Here is a 20829-nt window from a genome sequence, read left to right as displayed (position 1 = left end):
CAAAATAAAATAAAGAGATGACAAATAATGTTTGTTGGAGATAAAGATGAAGACGCGAGGAAAGTAGCATGTTATGAGCTACTCTCCTTGAAACATGGGGAGAAAAAAAGTATTTTTAGAAGGAAATTCTTCATGGTCACGACTCACGATTACTTGATTTTAGACGCACATTTATTTGAAAAAAATGTAAAAAGAGAAAATAATTAAATAATATATTTTGTATTTTTTTGTGTACGTTTAGATAGTGTTTAAATAGTTACACCACTCAATAATGTTATAGTTTAAAAAGATCATCACATAAGGATGTCATTCCCATATTATGAACTACATTTTATGTCGATGCGACATCAAAGTGTCAACAATACTCATATAAGAAATTGTATTACCCTATTGACCATCTATTTGTTTTTTGGTTAGATTCTTTGCCAAATCCACAACATGTAACTGTATCGGAGCTTGTACAAGAACCAATTTTTTTAGGTTTTGATCGAGACACAATTTCAATCGGACTAGTGACCATGATGTAGGCACAAAAAATATAATACATTTTTTTTTTACAAATTTATCATTATGACTACTTTTTTTAAGAGCATATATTAAAAATCCTAAAGTAAATACACTCTTAAATTTTGTGCATTTAATTTTTCTTACAAATTTTAAATTAAATTCACAACATGAATACCAACAAAATATCTAATTCATTAACTTGTATCTTAAGACACAAACTAATATTCACCTATTTTATTTTGTTAGGAAAAATGTTAAGTAGTGTCAACAAGAGGTATTCTTCTATGGTCACAAAACCAAATAAATAATGTTTAGACGCACACACATAAAGAAATTCTCCTAAAATATTCAATCATTTTTTATCAATCTCCTTTCTATTACTCCCTCCGTTTCAAAATAAGTGTCGCTTTAGCCAAAAAAAATTGTTTCAAAATGAGTGTCGCTTTCAGTTTCCAATGCAATAATAACTTTTTCTTTTCAATTGTACCCTCCAATTAAGACTCTGCACACTACTTCCAAAGTATTACTTTTAAAATTAACCAATAGTTAATAAGGATAATTTGGTAAAATAACCATTCTCTTTCTTTTAATCATTGCATTTCTTAATATGTGTGTAAACACCTAAAACGACACTCATTTTGAAACGGATGGAGTATTAAAAAAATACTTCTTAATGTGTGCCCAAATACTGTTTATTTGGTCTTGTGACCATATTAGAATTTTTCGCCCAACAAATATAGTAAAATTATCTTAAAAGATGTATAGTCAAGCTTTTAGAAATATAAAAAATACTATTTTTGATACAATTTTTTGTTTTTGTTTTTTTTAATCAGTATCCCAGGAACATTAGAAAGTCGAACCCGTGATATTATTCATAATTTTCATGGAAGATTGTCATAGAGTGATATTTTGCCTGAAGCAAAAACAAAAACATGTGTATTTTTAGAGTAAATAGTCAAAGACCCCCCCGAAATTGCAAGGTTCATCAAATACCCCCCTGTAGTTAACGAAACATCAATTACCCCCCCCCCCCCCCCCCAAAATTGCTTAACAATGATCAATTTCGTCCAGCCGTCCATTTCTGCCGTTTGAATGGTGACGTGGCCGTTATAGGGGGTAATTGACTATTTTTGTCATAGGGGGGTAATTGACTATTTTTGTTAAAAAATTTTTTTGCTTTCTTCTTCTTCTTCCTTCCACATCTTCATCTTCTTCAACATCACCTTCATCATTATTCATAAAAAAATCCAGATTTTTTTTTTTTTAGAAAACAACGAGAAGTAACACCATCACTTAGAAAACAACATTCATATTTCAACTCATAAAAAAAAGCCTTTGTTGTTGTCTTGGCATGCTAAAATTGAAAAGAAACAAACTAAGATGAGACAATCTAAATCATCCCATTTTCCATGTCATAGCAAAGTTTTTACCAACAGGAATGCTCAACCCTCTCAAAGTTACCATCACAGTCTTACTTTCACCATTTCCTTCACCTTCCAAATGCACATGTTCAGAAGTAGTAACATTCACACTTGACAAGCCAATTAGTGGTTTTCCATCTAACTCAAGTGAAGCCACTGCTCCAACACTTCCATCTAATCCCAACACAGAAATTGAATCAATAATCAAACCTTTGTCTAAAGCATCCTTAGAGATCAATCCACCTTGCTGCATCCTTAGAGATCAAACCACTGCTCCAACCTTTTTTTTATGAGTTGAAATATGAATGTTGTTTTCTAGGTGATGGTGTTACTTGTTGTTGTTTTCTAAAAAAAAATCTGGATTTTTTTATGAATAATGATGAAGGTGATGTTGAAGAAGATGAAGATGTGGAAGGAAGAAGAAGAAGAAAAAGCAAAAAATTTTTTTAACAAAAATAGTCAATTACCCCCCTATGACAAAAATAGTCAATTACCCCCCTATAACGGCCACGTCACCATTCAAACGGCAGAAATGGATGGCTGGACGAAATTGATCATTGTTAAGCAATTTCATGGGGGTAATTGATGTTTCGTTAACTACAGGGGGGTATTTGATGAACCTTGCAATTTCGGGGGGGTCTTTGACTATTTACTCGTTTTTTTTTGTACTAAGTATAAACTTTTTCTTAGTTAGTACCCAAAAAAAGAAAGGAATAAACTTTTTCTTTTTTGATGACGAGAGAGAATAAACTTGTTAACTTAATTAATCACCACTGTAGTAAGAATTCTGCTCTTTACCCAAATGGTTTTGCTCACTCCCAATGTAAAAGTCCAAAATGCCCCTACGCAACTTAACATGTGTAGCGTGGGTTAACATGTGTAGCGTGGGTTAACATGCGCTAGTTATAACAGAAACGTAACTTAAGTCACGTAGCTTAAGTCACGCTATTAGTTTTTCACTGCAGATTTCCTTCTCTTCTTCTCCAGAAAGCGATATGCGGTTTACAATTTAATCGTATTACAACATCCCATTCCATAAAGAACCATGAAAAACGTGCGATTGCTATTGTTTCATGAAAAATTGCATGGATTGTTTTGATTTATGTTTTATGGATTGTTTTGAAAAACGCGATTGCTATTGTTTCATGAAATCGTATTGTTTTGATTTATGCGTGCGGGCCTGTTTGGTTCAGCTTCTGCCCAACCAAAAGCAATTCTCTACAGTGCCAAAAGCAATTCTAGCCAAAAACAACGTGTTTGGTTTGGCTTTTCAGAATTGCTTTTATCCTCCAAAAGCAATTCTCCATGAAGCTACAAATCCTAGCTTCTAGCTTTTCTAGAATCAATTATAAACAGTAAATATTATATTTTATTATTACAACCTATTATTTTCCTTTATTGCCCTTTATCAATTCTCCTTCTTTATCAATTCTCCTTTAGCTATGTCTATTTTAGTAATTATACATTCAAAAGCAATTCTACATAATTGTATCCAAACACAAATCAGTTTGTTTAATCAATTCTACATAATTGTATCCAAACATAAATCAATTCTCTCAGAATCAATTCTGTCAGAATCAATTCTATCAGAATCAATTCTGTCAGAATCAATTATATTCAAAGCTGAACCAAACACACACGCAATCCATGAAACGTTTGAAAAATTGCTAATGTTTTGTTTTAAAAAATTCCATATATGAATGCGATTGAATTACAACATCATATTCCATAAAGATCCATGAAAAAAAAACTGATAAATCAAAGATGCAATTTTTTTTATATGAATTTGAATGTGGAAATTCAATTAAGAAAATTCTGGTATGTGTTAATTATGAAATTAAACAATCAGAAAATTGAAACAAGTTTATGATGAGATGATAGGATTTAAAAAAGAAGGGGATATGATGAATTGATATCAATGATTGGAATGGGAAAAAGAAGGAGAAGAGAAAGAAAATGACAGTGAAAAACTAACCTGACTTAACTCACCTTCATTCACGCAGCCTTTTAACACCTACGTGACGTAAGTCACGTAGCGTGAGTTAACTCACGCAGCATAAATTAACTCACGTTGCCATTTACACTAGTGTGAGTTAACATGCACAGGGGCATTTTGGTCATTTACTTTGGGAATGAGCAAATCCATTTGGAAAGAGCAGAATTCCTGTAGTAAACCTTTGCATCTGCCCATAAAAATCACTAGTCAACCCGGCGCCAACCATACCACTATCGCTACTCTCTCTCTCTCTCTCTCTCTCTCTCTCTCTCTCTCTCTCTCCAACAAAGATTCAACATCACCAACCTGTAAATTTAAGCACAAGCCATTGTCACTCTTGAATTACAACAACAAAGAAGAAGAAGAAGAAGAAGAAGAAAATATGGGAATACTATACGATGATGTAGTGATTATGAGACCGCCAGAGAAAGAAGGTGACCCAACAGTCATTACCGTGAATTGTCCTGACAAAACTGGTCTTGGTTGTGACTTGTGTCGTATCATACTCATCTTTGGCCTTAACATTGTTAGAGGAGGTAACCCTTTTCTTTCTTAACATTCTTCAGAATTTTTTGAGATTGAATTCCGTTTAAAAATCAAATTTTTATCATAAATTCTTCATTTTTCTTTAAATTTGAAAAATGGGTGTTTGAGTTTACTTAATTTGAGAGATGGGTTTGTTTTGGTTTCTGTGTTTTGACACTTTCAAGCTATGTAGCACCGAAAACATGTCCTGGTGTCCGACACAAGTCAGTGTCCGACACCCACACAATACTGACACATATGATTACATTGAATCATATCATTTCTCAAAATTATATTAGTATCGATGGGTCAGTGTTGTGTCTGGTGTCTGTGGTCTGACTCCGTGTTTAACAGCTTTGCATTGAATTTCATAAATTTGAGATTAAGAATAACAATTTTTTGTTTTTTGTTGTTTTTTGTGTGGTGATGAAGACGTGTCAACTGATGGAAAATGGTGCTACATAGTTTTCTGGGTGGTTGGGAAACAGAAGACAAGGTGGAGTTTGTTGAAGAAGAGGATGGTTGAAGCATGTCCTACTTGCTCCTCAGCTTCTGGAATCTCATATTATCGCACTGATTTGCAGCAACCAAAGGTTCCTGATGTTTTCCTTTTGAAATTTTGCTGTCGTGATCGAAAAGGACTATTACACGGTAATTTTGGAAACTGAGCATAGATGTTGAAGTCTGTGTGTGTTTGGTTATGTGGTAACAAAATTGATTATTTCATTCTGTAGAATTGATTTTGATTATAAGTGTTTCATGTTAGAATCAATTTTGGATGCAAAATCAGTTCTACTCCGAGCATCTGAACATCTAAAAATCAGCTCTACTCCACCAGAAGTGGAGCCAATGATACACTATGTGCATGTTTGGAATCAAAGTGGTTTTGTGAAAATCACTGTGGCACCATGATTTTATTGAAGCTCCAAAGTGTAGTTTTTGCAAGGTGGCTCATGCCGATTTTCTCAAACTCACGTGAATCCAAACATGCATGTTTTCCCTTGTTCTTGTTGATAGAATTTAGACACTACTAGTTATTGATTAGTCCAAGACTTCTTGATATCAGTTTGTTCAGCAATAAACAGAATATGATATAAGGACGAGAATAAAGACTTAGAGGCTTCTTGATATGCTGTGGTTTTTCTTTCATCAACTTCTACGTGTTATTTTGCTAGCCTTGTAATGACCGAAGCTTGATGGTTGATGAATTAAGACCTTGCATTTAGTTTCTGTTTGTTTGTTATTTTCTTTTCTTGGAACTTTTGTTTTTCATATCTGCAAAATTTGCAAGTCTTAATTCATCTATCTTCAATCTTTGGTCACAATGATCCCCCTTCGTTCTCACTAGTTTGGCGGAATGGTAAAAGGATTGCATGGTTCGGTTTGATTGTTATGAAAATCATGCAAATAGGAAAGTGAACCGGTTTCCGTAAGACGGTCATTGATGTCAAATTCTAGAATGCTTTCATAAAATTTGAAGCTTCATTATGTGTTATTAATAGGATACATACATTCTTTCAGAATTTTGCAACATTTCCAAGATATAATGATATTTATGATTTGAAGTTATGTTATCTCATGGCTTATTTTTATAGGATCTTCTTTTACTTTGTGACACTGATGTTGTATGGAATTGATAGACAGAACATAATAGCTGAATCTCTTTATAATGTTGACAGATGTTACAGCTGTTCTTTGCGAGCTAGAGCTTATTATTACCAAAGTTAAGGTTTCCACTACACCTGATGGCAAAGTCATGGATCTGTTTTTCATCACAGATACCAGGTTTTTACATGTTCTATTAGCTACTCTATAATTGCTAGTTCATTTCTCCTGAAACATCTTCATCGTTTTTCTAAATGCCCCTTTGATGACAATTCTATCTCCTTTGAGTTTACTTATTAATTTACTTGTTAATCTTGAATCTACAATAACAGGGAACTTCTACATACAAAAAAGAGAAAGGACGATACGATCCAACAATTAAAAGATGTTTTGGAGGATTCCGTCCTTATTATCGACATTGAATTGGTTGGCCCAGAAATTACTGCTTGCGCCCAGGCATCTTCATTCCTTCCAGCTGCAATCACAGAAGACAATTATAATTTGATGTTGCCGGATTCGGTTCGAAGTGGAACTCTTCGATCAGATTATGTTTCTATTACAATGGACAACTTGCTTAGTCCGGCTCATACCCTCTTCCAAATCATGTGCCAAGACCACAAAGGTCTTCTTTATGACATCATGAGAACTCTAAAGGACTACAACATTAAGGTATGCTAATTTAAAATCATGATAAATCAATGTTTCTGGACGTTAATCTTTCTACCTCTGCAATCACCTTTAGTATCTTAATGTACAAACCAATTTGTCACTTAACCAGATTTCATTCGGGCGTTTCACTACAAAACCTCGACGAAAATGTGAAATGGACTTGTTCATCATGCAAGCAGACGGCAAAAAAATAGTTGACCCTAACAAGCAAAATTCTTTAGCCTCGCGCTTTAGAATGGAACTACTTCGTCCACTCAGAGTAGCTATTGTGAGTAGAGGCCCTGATACCGAGCTTCTGGTTGCAAACCCTGTCGAGTTGTCTGGCAATGGACGGCCTCTAGTTTTTTATGATATTACTCTTGCTCTCAAAATGCTCGATGTTTGCATATTTTCGGTAATTACTGATCTCCTTCATGCTTCCAACTGTTCACTGTTTATGAAGTCTGCACAATGTTCAAACATCTAACTTCCTTGAGCAGTGTTTAGTTGCTAAAAAAAAAAAAACAAGTAGTTAACAAATGTTACTTAGCTAGATTTTTTTTTACTCAAACCAAGTTAAGTCGTTTCATTTCCAATAAAATTTAGAATACAACCAAAAGGAAAAATGTAAGTCGTTATGAGGAGAATAAGAGATCGACGTCTTTGTTAGAGCATGAGCGCCACCATTAGCTTGTCGCCTAGTAAAACAATCTGAAAGTTGTTGTTATTAGCTAAAATGGTTCTACAATCATCTATGATAGAGCCATATTATGATCTTTTAGATTTTATATCAAGTACATCATCAATAACTTATTTACAACGAAGTTAAAAATAGCGTTTCTAGGATAGTAAGCTATTATCCAATGAAGAACATGAATCATACGGACCTCAACAGTCCACTATGTAGTTGGAAGATTTATCAGAATAGATAGATATTTTTGAGTTTTTATGTTGTAATTCACAATCTCTTTTAGTTTTTCGGCTGACAATATGTTAATATTCTGTTCTGGTTAATTGTTTCAACAGGCTGAAATCGGGAGACACGTGATTGAAGACCGTGAGTGGGAGGTTTATAGAATCTTACTCGACGAAGGGGAGGGGATGTCTGTTCCAAGGAACAAGATTGAGGAGGGAGTTTGGAAGATGCTGATGGGTTGGGACTAATCCATTCCACCTTTTGGATGAACTTCTGCTTATGTACAGATAATGATATCATTTAGTTTACTAGAAGTAATTGTGAAATATATGGTATGCAAATTATAATCTTTGCCACATTATATGTTTTTTATACCTTTTGTAATTCTAACTTAATGTATATAATTTAGAAGGCACTAGCAAGTAGACGAAAATGAAGTGAATGTTGTAAAGTGGTAAATCTATTCACTTCTTTCATGTTCTGGTGGTAACTACAATAATCGATGTTAAATAAATAAAGTGGTAATTTCTACTCCATTAAATTCAATCCTTTTAGACCCATGTGATCATTGATACATATCATCATACAAATTACCAAAATATGTTTAATCATTTCTTATTTTTACCTACTTTTTCACCTCGTACTACATGAGTTTGCATCCAGTTTATCTCGTTGATATATAAAAATTGTTAGCTCATTATTCGTATCCACTTGTAATTATCTGGTGGATTTCTTTTCCAATTTTTATGTTTTTAACTATTTTTTAATTTTTTCTCCTAAATTCAGTTGCTTCTACATTGCCGTTGTGGGAGATTAAGGTATCGTTTGACCCGGCTTTTTTCCAACTTCTCTGCATTTTTAAGGAGAAATTAGGCCAAACACAATATCAATTAAGTACTTACCAAAAAAAGTACTTTTTTTGAATGCATAAAATTGAATGGAATGAGCTTTGGCCAAAAGTTGTTGAATGTTGCTTTTAAAAACTACTTCTTGACAATTTATTTCACAAGCACCTCTTTTCAACTCACGCTGTGAATCTTTTCTTTTATTTTTTAATATTATATTTCAATTTGTTTTTTTTTTCTTCCATTTAACTTTATTTTATTTTATTTTTTTGAATTGTTCCATTTAATTTTTTAAGGAGGTTCCATTTAATTTTATTATTTTTTTCAAAGGAATTTTATTATCTTTTTATCACTTATATATTTAACTTCAATATCGTTTAATCATCACAAACTCACAAATATTTTTATTCACGTTGTCATTTAATGATACCAAATATTTTTATTTCCTTTCTTCAACTTCACGAATATACACACACATTAAGGTTTAGAGTAATATTTTATGTCCGTCTGTCTGTTTTTTTGTTACGCTAATGCATATCATTTTTTTTAGTGTTGTTTGGTTGAGTGCTACCTCATCGATTTTTTTTAACTATTTTCCAATTTTTATATTTTTAGAAACTTTTAACTATTTTCCAATTTTTTTCTCCCGAATTCAGTTGCTTCTACACTGCCGTTGTGGGACATTAAAATACCGTTTGACCCAGTTTTTTTTTTCAACTTCTCTACATTTTAAGGAGAAGTTAGGCCAAATACAATATCAATTAAGTACTTCCTAAAAAATGTACTTTTTTTAATGTATAAAATTGAATGGAATGAGCATTGGTCAAAAGTTGTTGAATGCTACTTCAAAAAACTACTTCTTGACAATTTATTTCACAAGCATCTCTCTTCAATTCACGTTGAGAACCTTTTCTGTTATTTTTAATATTATATTTCAATATGTTTTTTTCTTCCATTTAATTTTTTTTTTAACCGTTCCATTTAAGTTTTTTTAAGGAGGTTCCATTTAATTTTATTACCTTTTTTTCAAAGGAATTTTATTATCTTTTTATCACTTATATATTTAATTTCAATATCGTTTAATCATCACAATCTTACAAATAATTTTATTCACGCTGTCATTTAATGATACCAAATATTTTTATTTTCTTTCTTCAACCTCGCAAATACACACACACACACACATTAGCGTTTAGAGTAATACTTTATGTGTGTGTTTTTTTTTACGCTAATGCGCATAATTTTTTTCTGCGTTGCATTGTAACAAATATAATATCTTATAATATATATTCTTATCTTTTTGAAAGACACCAAAAATATGGTATTCTTATAACGAAATTTGTTATAGAGTATAATTGAAATAGAAAAAACCAACTATTTTGATATTATTTATGTTATTATTTCAGGCTCCTTAAATTGTTTCTCCTATTCAAATATTTAACAAGTCATTTATATGATGATACAAATTTGTATTCATATTCCACAAAATAAACGTTATTGAGTCAATATAGTATTTGTAAAAAAAAAAAAAAATTTAACATTTTTAGCCTTTAGAAAATATTTTAAACATTTTTTTATTTATTATGTTCATTTATAATAAATTCAAAGTTTTGTCCTCATGAGTTTAGCTCAATTGATAGGAACAATGCATAAATATATGTCAAGTCCGGGGTTCGAACCCCAGACACCATAAAAAAATAATAAATTAAAAGTTTGTAAGGATTAATATGACTTAACTTGAATTATATAGCTTTGATAGTCGAACATTCACACTTATCAGACTTGTGATTAAGTGAACTCATTGTGTGCTTTTTTGCAATGTATTCATTTGCAGGACATTGTTGCAGCTGGCCGGAAGGGCAATAACATGTGGCTTCAGCTCTGGTTCTCCTGCTTTTCCTTCCAATTCGGTACTAACTCTCCGTCTCTACTTTTGATAACTTAGCTTCCTTTTTCAATAGTTATCATATCCAATTCTTCCATCCAAGACTTTTTAATCTATACGGGTTTCGATCAAAGGAATTAATGGATTAATAAAATCAATTGTTATATCATTACTTTCAGCAAATATTGAATCTATTTTGTTATTGCAAGTTCAAATCTCATAAAATCAAAAGACCACAATTGAAAAATCTGATTAGTGCCTTAGAAAGTTGTTCATGAAATTTTTCTACTGCAAAATCACATGAATAGAGAATTGGAGGGTGACACACATTTTTCAACTTGAATAACTAAATGGATAGAGGATTGGATTGATTGTTTTTGCAATCATATTCTCCTAATTACTATGAGTGGAAATTTTGAATAAAGAGAACCTTGTAGGACAGATTGTGAATAATGAGATTGACTGGTTTAATTTTCATTGCAGAGATATAGTAAAACTAAATATCTGCTAAGGTTAACTGGCTTATCAAGACAATGAGTGAAGGTGATGGGATTCTTCTCAAGATGTGACGCGTGGGCAAGTGTATGTTACTAGGATAGTTGCAACCAATCGAACACTCAAACCACTTAAAGCACTTTAAATTTATTATCCATAATAATTTCATGCCAGAAAGAATGATTATTAGTACTAGATAGATACAGAGCAATTCATTATTACTAATTTATGATATTTGGGTTTGGTCCAATAAGTTTCAGTTTCATCCATGGTGCGTAATTGCTTGAATTGTTTGAATAGCATAGATTAAGTAATTGCAGCAAGAGTTCAATAGGTTTGACCAAATATAGAAAACAAATAGATATAGGGGTACTTGTGGGGAATTTAATACTACTTGAGTTCACCATCCTATGGAAGCCTAACAGTGTGTGAGAAAATTCCAAAGGTGGGTATTGTTGATTGTTAATTGAATCATCATTTTATCTTTGTTAACTGTTAACATGTTGAATTGTTTCTAATGTGTTTCATCATATTGTTTTTACAGGGACGCGGTGGAGAGGAGATAGTTACTTCGGTTAGGCGTTCAAGTAGGATTAGGAGCATTTTCACTTCTCCTGTATAACCTATTTTTGATGGCTCTCTTACATAACCTAACCAGCGAATAACTTTGCTTGCCTGCAATGTGAATGCATCTTTTACTATTTTCTATTAACAGAAGTATCTTGTCTTCTGAATCTTCTAGCTTTGCTTATAAAATGTTGAATACCATAAACATATGCAGCTGTTCTGCTCATTTGCATACCTTCTGAAAGTATTTTAAGTTGAGACTTCATAAAAATATTGCATTGAGTTTTAGGGAAGAAAAATTCTAAAAATGTGAATGTCCATACTCCTACATTATTGTCTTTTTGAGATGAAGGACACCACTATATCATTAAGTTATAACTAAAATGAAGGTTCGAATTATAGTTCTTACTCATCCATAAATGAGTTAATAAAATTAAGAAGGAAACAACTCAATTTATGATGTTTGAAACAAAAGAATGTTGGAGTACTACGTCCACAATCCATACTCCTAGATCAACAATCTTTTTCAACTCTTCTGATTTTGAAATTACTACATAAATAACATGGATGGGGAAGAGATCAAACGCAACTATATATGTGTGTTCCAGATCCCATACCTGATAATCGTGCATAATTATGCAAGTTAAAGTTTTAATACTGCTCAGTAGTCAAAAGTCCGTCAAAAAATAAGTATTGTAATTGAAGATCAGAATAAAAAAAAATTGTATACTGCATCTTCAAATACTATTCAAAAGGAATGAAGTCTTTGTAGCAATTTTTTTTTTAGGGGTGACTGATTTTTTACTCTATAAAATTCGATTGTCTTTAGATCTCTTCAATGTCGCTAATGTATATATACGGGTCTATTTTAGCTATTTGAGATAATTAGTGGTGTATCTAAATAGATAGACCTGACTACTATCTCGAATGTTGATTGTAGTATATGCTCTTTTGATGCTTTGATAAATATTTTAAAAAGGTGCACATTTCTAATGTTTGTGTAATATGTTTACTTAATTCTCACATTTATAATCAATAACAATTTCTTAGAAAAATGCAACTATCTCCCTTAATTTGATTATTTTTCTTTTAGAACATTTTTTTTTACAAAATATGTTAAAGATGCATATGTATAATATAAACTAAATGACATGCATGCTGAACAATTAATGCAATTATTTGTAAAAAGAATCAACAATAATTATAGTCTTCGCTGATTTTTGTATAGTTGAATATACTTTTCTGATTTAGCACACACATCAAGTAACAAGATAGCTACGACTGAAATTTTAAATGTTGCAAGTACACTTAAATTGCATATTTAAGTAATGTATAAATATTTTGTTTAACTTGAACATATGTTATTATTACTGAATTACATACACCTTATTCTTATGCATCTGTTTACATGGGTACTTTACTTTAACATGTAATATGTACATCGAATTCTTCATCTAATGTTAATTGTGATTTGAGTTCACATCAAACTTACTTTTACAAAAAATTGCAGAAACATCTAGGCAAGTCTTTGTTGGTCAGGATGAGATGCATTGGAATTTCTATCAAATTCCACCAGAAAATTCATAATCCGCAATATCGCAGCCACATTTGACTTCTATATTAGAGCTCAAAAAAATCTGTAATATTTTCCTTTGTTGTATTAAGATAGTCTCTTGCTGATATTTTGATAAAATATACTATATTGGCTGAATGTTATCTATCATAGATTCTCTGGATAAAAATTAATCCATAAATCCTTGTGCATGTGTGTAAGCCAATCTTCAGAGCTGTTTGGAGCAAATTTTCATGGTAATGAATAAGCATTGTAACACATGATGTATCCTACAGAATTCATAAGATCTGTGCAGGTAAATTTGAAGTAACATGACTGCCACATTACTCCACAAACAAGCCAATTGATGACAGTCTGTCATATCAAATTTTTAGAGTCTTTTTGGTTAAATTTTTAATCTATTTTTTTTAGTTTAATATTTAATTGAAAGTCATTTTAAATAAATTGCTATTTTCTTATTTATTAAGTCAAGTAGTGTGTTATTATTATTATTATTGGTCAATTAGTGAGACATGTTTTTAAGACCAAAGAGAATGAGATAAAAAGAAATGTGGTTTAGTGCTCTAGCTACTAGGGGTGCTGGAATCAAAAGAATAATTGGGCTTTAAAGCAACCATTGGTGTGCTAGATGGGTCAAGGAGAAAAAGTAATGAGGAGCAATTTCATGGAGCTGACCCGAAAACAACAAGGGGAGGATATTAGGAAGGGGAGCTGCGCTACACAAATGCCATGGAATCACGTTTTGGAACAAGGGCAGAAATCACACTTTTGTTTATTTTGGTTTCTTAGAGAGAGATGGCATTTCTAGAGATTTTCATTCTAGACATTATACTTTTTGCTTTTGGGTCATTTAAATGGAATTTTTGTTTATTCTAACCATTGACAAATACTTTTGGATCTATGGTTAGAATAATAATCTATCTAGGTTTTCATTCTAGACATAGGATTTAATCTTTGATAATCACTTTTAATCTAGAACTTAATGCTTTTGGGTCATTTAATCGGTTGAGAAATCGTCGATTAAACGATCCGATCGACTTTGTGATTGTTTTGATGTTTGGGAAATCGACATTTATACGATCCCTTAGAAATAACGATATCATTTGGACACAAATGATATTGTCGAGTGATTGTGATAATATTGTTTAAAAAGCTAGAATCCGTTATTTGATCGAGAGATTGCAGTTGTTACGCTTGGTTGAGTGTCTCTGACCCCAAGCAAAATAGTCATATCTCTTCTCTATTTTATTTTATGTCAAATAGTTTATAGGTTTACCAAACACACATTTTAAATTCATATACTTAGAACAATATTGATTGTTGAATGACTTGAATATCGCGCTAGTTCCTGTGGAGACGATACCATAGTTGTCAATAGCGCCGCGCCGCCCGCTTCGCGACCGAGATAGCGGGTTTTTTGGCTTCTCCGCGTTGAGCTGTGCCGGTGCGTGTCAGATGGCCGATGCGGTCAAAAGCGGCCGATTTTAGCCGGTGCGGTGCGGTCTGGGAGCGGTCAGTAGCGCTGCTCCAGAAATAGAAGCAAAAAAAGCAAAAAAATAGATGAAGAAAAGGAAGAAAGATAGATGAAGAAGACAAAATGGTGGAAGGGAAGAAAGACAAATGAAGAAGGTGGCTGGCGGCTGTATAAAAAACTAGGGTTGTATAATAAGATAACCCACTTTCATAGTATCTTATTGGGCTGGGCCTATTGGGTCTTTTTTTTTTTTAATTTTCATTTCAGTTTTTTATCTAAATACACCCATGCATTCTTCTTTTTTGATCTTTATTTTATAAACAAAATGTACACAATGGTATTAACATTAGATATTATTTAACATTATGAATATTTTAAGACATATTTCGTAAATTAATTAGTTTTTTAATTTAACATTATGAATGTTGTATTATTTATTAATAATAGATCAATAATGGTTATAAAAACTAATAGACCACTACTTGAGCAATAAAATAATAGTAGTAATATATGGTATTTTAGTATTTTCATGAATTTTGAGTGATGTTTAAGGTGTTTTAGTATTTTTTTTCTAACATTATAGTATTTTAATATTAAATATATTAATGTCCGCGTCATGAAATATCGCCCGCTTCGCTCCCACATCCCGCGCCGCGTCAATTTTTGAGGTGGCCGCGCCGCGCCGCATTTCCGCTTTGACAACTATGGACGATACACAAAAATACTTACTTTTGATTGATAGAAAAATACTACATCACCAATGCATGTAATTTGAAAAACAGTAGCACAATAACATCAATTAAGTATCTTACTATTCAACATGTTCATATCTCACTATAAAAAACGAGGTCCTATAGACAATGCTCATCCCATTCTTTCATTCTATACCAAAAATCAAAACAATTTCTCTAACATGGCTGCATATAGAATTGTCATTAGAAGACCAATACTAGGCATTTTCGAAGTTGTTCATGTACCGGGAAAGGTAATAATACATATAATTATTTCTTCAATTAATAATGTCTGTGTTTTTGAAGTTATTCACGCGTTAGAAAAGATAGTAATATATATAACGGACAATTTTAGACAATATGTTAGTGTGAAGAAAAAAAAGGGGATATATTGAATTCATTATCATATCCTTTTAAAAATGATTGTATATGTTTTGTTAAAAATAAAATTAGTCTATATATTTTCTTACTAACAACATTTCTTCAATTAAGGACTACGCTGAAATAGATCCTAAATTTCTAGAGGATTTTGAGGAAGAACTAGGACAAACCTGGAACATTCTTGACCATTCAGGGAACTCTCACAACCTAACTTTCAATAAGGACTATGCATATCCATTGATAACAGAAGGATGGAGTGAGTTAAAAGAATTTTACAGCCTAAACAGTCTTAGACAAATTTTCCTCAACTATCTCGGAAGGAATCGATTTCTATTAGTTCTGGGAAGTACATACATGAATTTTCATCGCTTACCAAGTTACCATAGCCTTAGCACCAACGAAGGAGCGGTATTCTTTGAGTTCACTTTGGGTGAACTTGATTTTGTTGAACCACATCAATTAGTTGAGTACATGCTTCGAACTATTAGTAAATCTCATCTCTTTACTTCTATTCTTTGAATTAATCTTTTAACCAAATATATATGTATATTATTTGCTATATATAGGTGGTTACACAAGACTTCAAGGAATTTCTATGGGAATATGACTTTGACCACCTCATCCTCTGCGGAAAACTACACAATCCAAGAACAATGTGTGAGGTTAGATTTCAACGGCATGAAAGCATTGTCATGGGAACACTCCAACGGGGCTTGGAATCTTTTTCGATTGAAAACGAATTTGAACATGATGACATAATAAGGTTCAAGTTTTTTGATGGAATTACTAGCCATTATGTTCATGTTTTTAAAATAAACAATTAGGTTGTTTATTTTGAATCAATTTGTAATATTTATCTTTTCTGTATGCTCAAATTTAATGAATAAAAGAATCTTTTTAATTTTATATTACTGCAAGCAAAAAACAAAATCATGACTGATAAAAAAATGGCTTAATTGGATTTTTGGTCCCCTAACTAATTTGTTGTTTTCATTTTGGTCCCATAAGTTCTAAAATCAACGTTTTGGTCCCTTTGTTTTTGCTCCGTCAGTCAATATGGTCCCACGCTGTTAACTTTAACCTCAAATATCTATGGTGGACCAACATTAAAAGTGGTCCACCATAGATCCTATTAATTATATTAATTTAAACCGTTTGATTTTTATTTTAAAAGAGGACCATTGGATTACGCAGGTCTATTTTATCTTACGGTGAGTCAACAACAGCGAATTAATTTTCCATTTCTTCATCTTCATCTTCTTCCTTCCTCTTCTTCATCATTTTCTTTTTTTTCCCTCACAAATCTTCTTCATCATTTTCAACATCAACATCATCTTCATCATTTACATAAAAAAATCCAGAAACTAATTATAAAAATCACACTTCCATTCTCATCTATTTTCCTTCTTTCCTACAAAATCTACAATTTCTGAACTCAGATTGTTAGGTGATTTTTTTAGAGGCGAGAAGATTTTAGAAGCGAAATACCAGGAAACAACCATATGAATGATTCTGGTTAAGCTAAATCCACCACCGGCTTGTTGTCTTCCTTGCGGTGCTGCATCAGCGTCTCCGCCTTCAACTACTGCCGTTGGCGGCGCCATGGAATCGAAGATTTGAAACGGTGATGGAAGATATGCTAGTAGTTGCCATTTCCTTCACCATGCACAGATCCAAATTCTCACTCTTCTCTCTGCGTCAATATCGCTTCTCACCCATTATATTTTTTTTATTTTTTTATATAAATTCATTTTCTGGAGTAGAACCAAGTAAAAGGGTTTTCTTTTCATCAAAATTGGGAATCGAATATGCAACAAAAGCTTTCAATTTCGTTTTTTAGTGTTTGGTTTTGTGATTGCAATTTTGACATGGTGAGATTGGGATCCGATGGGGTTTGTGAACTATGGAGAAGAGCTGTTGAAATTGAAAGTGTATGCATTGAATTCGGATGGAGAAGTGAAGAAGAGAAACAAAGAAGATAAACGATGAAGAGATTCTTTGAGCTTGAATTTGGATATGAGATTCTTAGTTGTTGTTGGGTTGTGAAGATGGGTATGTTCAGAGGATTTTGGGTTCTGTCAAACCCATTGTGATTTGGTGGTGGTGGTGGTTGTGGCGGCGATGAGGAGGATGATGGTGGCGGTGGTTGAATATGGTGGTGGTGGCTGGAAGTAGGTGGTGGTGGTGTTTGTGAGAGAGAAGAAGAGTTTTTTTACGTGAGTGAGAAGCAGGTGGTGGAATATGGGTTTTTTTTTTTGTAATGTTTTTATTAAAAAAAAAATAATTAACGGATGTTTGACGGAACAGTGATTTATTTGACGGAAAGGATGTTTTTGAAAACTGATTTAAAAGTTGAAGGACCAAAACGTTGATTTTAGGAGTTATAGGACCAAAATGAAAACAAGAATTTATTTAGGGGACCAAAAGTCCAATTAAGCCTAAAAAAATATATTCTCGGCAAATAAAAATAAAAAAGCGATTCTTCACCCAAAAATGTGGAAGAAAAACGAACCATTCCCATCACTCATAAACTACACCCTTTGTAAAGGAGCATAACATATACAGGTAAAACAATCAGAAAATATTTCGTAAGAATCGGATAACCACCGAATGAGAAAAACCGGCTATGCGTTCAAAATTTAATTAATAAATAAAAGCAGTTAATATTGTAATTTAAAATCAAAAACGACATTTAGGCAAAATTTTAATTAACTACTCATGCCTAATTTATAGTTTTGTTATTTGCACCAATACAAATACTAACATGTCACATTTGAGAGAGTTTGTTCCAAATGTTCTGAATTTGTTCAAAGCCCAATAACTTGACCCATTAACTCTCCAGAGAAACAAAAGGGACAAAAGATACAATTTCTATTCTCTACTACAACAGCAGAAAAGTTGCTTTTTCTCTACAACTATCGACGTTTTTCTTAGCAACCAGCAACTCAAAAAATGGCTGCCAATTTGGAAGGGTATGTTTGATTTGTACAAAACAAGAGTAGCTATTGGTTTTGATTTTCGTTTTTCTGTTATTTAATCTCAATCTCATCATTTTGTATGCTTTTGATTTTCATTTTTTCGGTATTATTGTTTCTGACCCATTGTTCATGCATGCATGTCATTTTTGTTATTTACATCTCAATCAGAGGTTAATTTTCTCAGTTTAGATATGATTTAGAATTTTTGATTTGATGCTTAGGGTTTTATAATCTAAAGAGTTTTACATGAAAAAGTTAAGAATAAAACCTTTGTGGTCATAATTTTGATCCTAAAATAATCGCATAACTTTGATTTTGGGTATTACATAAATCAATTTTTAAGTCCTTGATTTGAATTGGAATTTAGAGTTTGATGATTGAGTTTATATTTATTCTATGTTGTCCCTGTATTTTTCTGTTATTTTGAGCAGCTTTGGATACATCATTAAGATAAGACAAAAGGTGTTGGACTTTGTTGATTTTGTTTTCAAATGACCGCTTAAAAGAGAAAAATGAAGTGTGCTTAGATATACATAAGATAATCCAATAAATGTTTTTCATATATAACTGAATAGTAGTAGTTAATAAATTCTGATAGGTTCTTATCTTATTTTTGGTTTCAATTTGGTCATAATGTGGTCTCTCTTTACATTCAGTGTGGAAGTGATTATCACACATATTATTTGTTGTTAAGTTACTATATGTAATTTATAAGAACCAAAATTCTTTGTTTGTTTCTTTTCAGGAAATTCAAACAAATACATTCCACAATATTGCCCCACTGCTTTGAATCAATTGTTTATCCATACCAGGTACTCAATAGAATTTCGAATTAAATCAGTTTTTCGTTTTAAAGAAAGGATCTATAATGATTGTCATGCTCTTCTGATATCTTTAATTGAATATCTGCTTGGTATAAGACAAAAAGCAGAATTGAAAGGTCTCATGATGCATAATTCATTTTAAATGATTTTTTAAAATCTAAGGACAAATACCAGAGTTGAAGTTCTTAAATTCCTAATGTTTCACAAGCATGTAACCACATGCTTGCCTTAAAATCTTTTCAAGAGTTTTAGCTCAAACACATATGCACAAATGACTAACTACATTATTCCTTTAATATCTTGCTATGCAAAATACATATACATACTATGATTTGGTAGATCAAATTTGATGATTTCTGGTTCTGCTATTTATAGTTCTACTATACATAATAGAAATTAAAATGAACAATAATTTATTGGTTAATATTGCTGGAAATAAACTTGATATTTGGAAATAAACTCCTTTATACATTCTACTTCCTTCTAATGATTATATTCTAAAATATCTATATATCTGTGAACAATTTCAGACGAGGATTCGTGTCTGCCATGAATTCTTCAAACGTTACTTCAACAAGCTAAAGAAACATCCTTATGCAAGACTCATAGACCAAAATGAAAAAATTGTAAGGGTAATGTTTGGACAATCAAAAAAACATAATTTTATCACGTTTTCTAGAGATGTTGCAGCATCATTTCAATGTAACAAACCAACGAGGGTTAAGTTCGAATTTACCGGTAAATTCAATAGGTTCAAGATAGCTGTGGTCAATGACAACAATGCTCCTTTTGAAGACATAACTATTGAGCAAGAGGTCATTGAAATTGACTCAGATTCAGAAGACAATGAAGACTATTACAACCCAGATCTGTATCACTTTGGAAAAAAAGTAACTAGGCCTTGGGAAAATAAACAAAAATCTTAAGTGATGGTAAGTAACACCTACACTACCACTTTAATATTTAATCTTTCTAATCGTAGTCATTAACTAAATCATGTTACTATTCCCTTTCTAGCACTTCCTCAATATGATCTCCATCAACGTACTTCCAGACACACAACACACCACTACATTAGTGAATTGGAATACCCAAAAACAATATGAGTACAAACTTATCACTTCAAACAAGGGTCCAAATGAAAAATATCTAGGAGAAGATTGGAACAAATTTCTGAAGGACAGCAAATAGCGTCAAGGGGATTGGCTGTTCTTCAAACTACATGACCCCCCGAAGTCATTATTTGTTGAGATTGTCTGAAACAATATTGCTAACTAGATAGGCAAGCACATCATACCAGATGCTTCTGTTTTGTTCTAGATGTCTATTACGCCTTAAACAATGGCATTATATTTTCAGTTTTGCTGGCATTTGCTAATCAAATTACAAATTCTTATGTGCCTGTAAAATGAAATATGTTGATGTACTCTGTGCACTGAATGCAACTAATTATAATTA

The 20829-nt window shown here is 32.1% G+C and overlaps 2 protein-coding genes and 1 long non-coding RNA gene across 3 annotated transcripts; all 3 read left to right on the top strand.

Moving 5' to 3' along the window:
- Positions 1-4129: 4129 nt before the first annotated feature.
- Positions 4130-8159, top strand: ACR10 (ACT-like superfamily protein). The gene is made up of 6 exons (XM_085725087.1): positions 4130-4460; positions 4882-5100; positions 6129-6234; positions 6387-6723; positions 6833-7117; positions 7729-8159. The coding sequence occupies exons 1-6, from the start codon at positions 4307-4309 to the stop codon at positions 7864-7866; spliced, it is 1239 nt and encodes a 412-aa protein (XP_085581213.1). The 5' UTR covers positions 4130-4306; the 3' UTR covers positions 7867-8159.
- A 2074-nt stretch (positions 8160-10233) lies between these two features.
- LOC146955942 (uncharacterized) lies at positions 10234-11108 on the top strand. The gene is made up of 2 exons (XR_015012685.1): positions 10234-10373; positions 10832-11108. It is a non-coding gene; the product is annotated as an uncharacterized LOC146955942 (long non-coding RNA).
- A 7341-nt stretch (positions 11109-18449) lies between these two features.
- On the top strand, positions 18450-20829 carry LOC146955941 (uncharacterized). The gene is made up of 4 exons (XM_085715703.1): positions 18450-18541; positions 19293-19359; positions 19902-20303; positions 20389-20829. The coding sequence occupies exons 1-3, from the start codon at positions 18522-18524 to the stop codon at positions 20295-20297; spliced, it is 483 nt and encodes a 160-aa protein (XP_085571829.1). The 5' UTR covers positions 18450-18521; the 3' UTR covers positions 20298-20303; positions 20389-20829.

This window comes from Medicago sativa, chromosome 1, assembly GCF_051527215.1.
Source record: "Medicago sativa cultivar Bolivia chromosome 1, Bolivia_mono, whole genome shotgun sequence".
Taxonomy (NCBI): Eukaryota; Viridiplantae; Streptophyta; class Magnoliopsida; order Fabales; family Fabaceae; genus Medicago; species Medicago sativa.
Note: the sequence above shows the minus strand (reverse complement) of the source record. Positions and strands in the feature narration are given on the sequence as shown.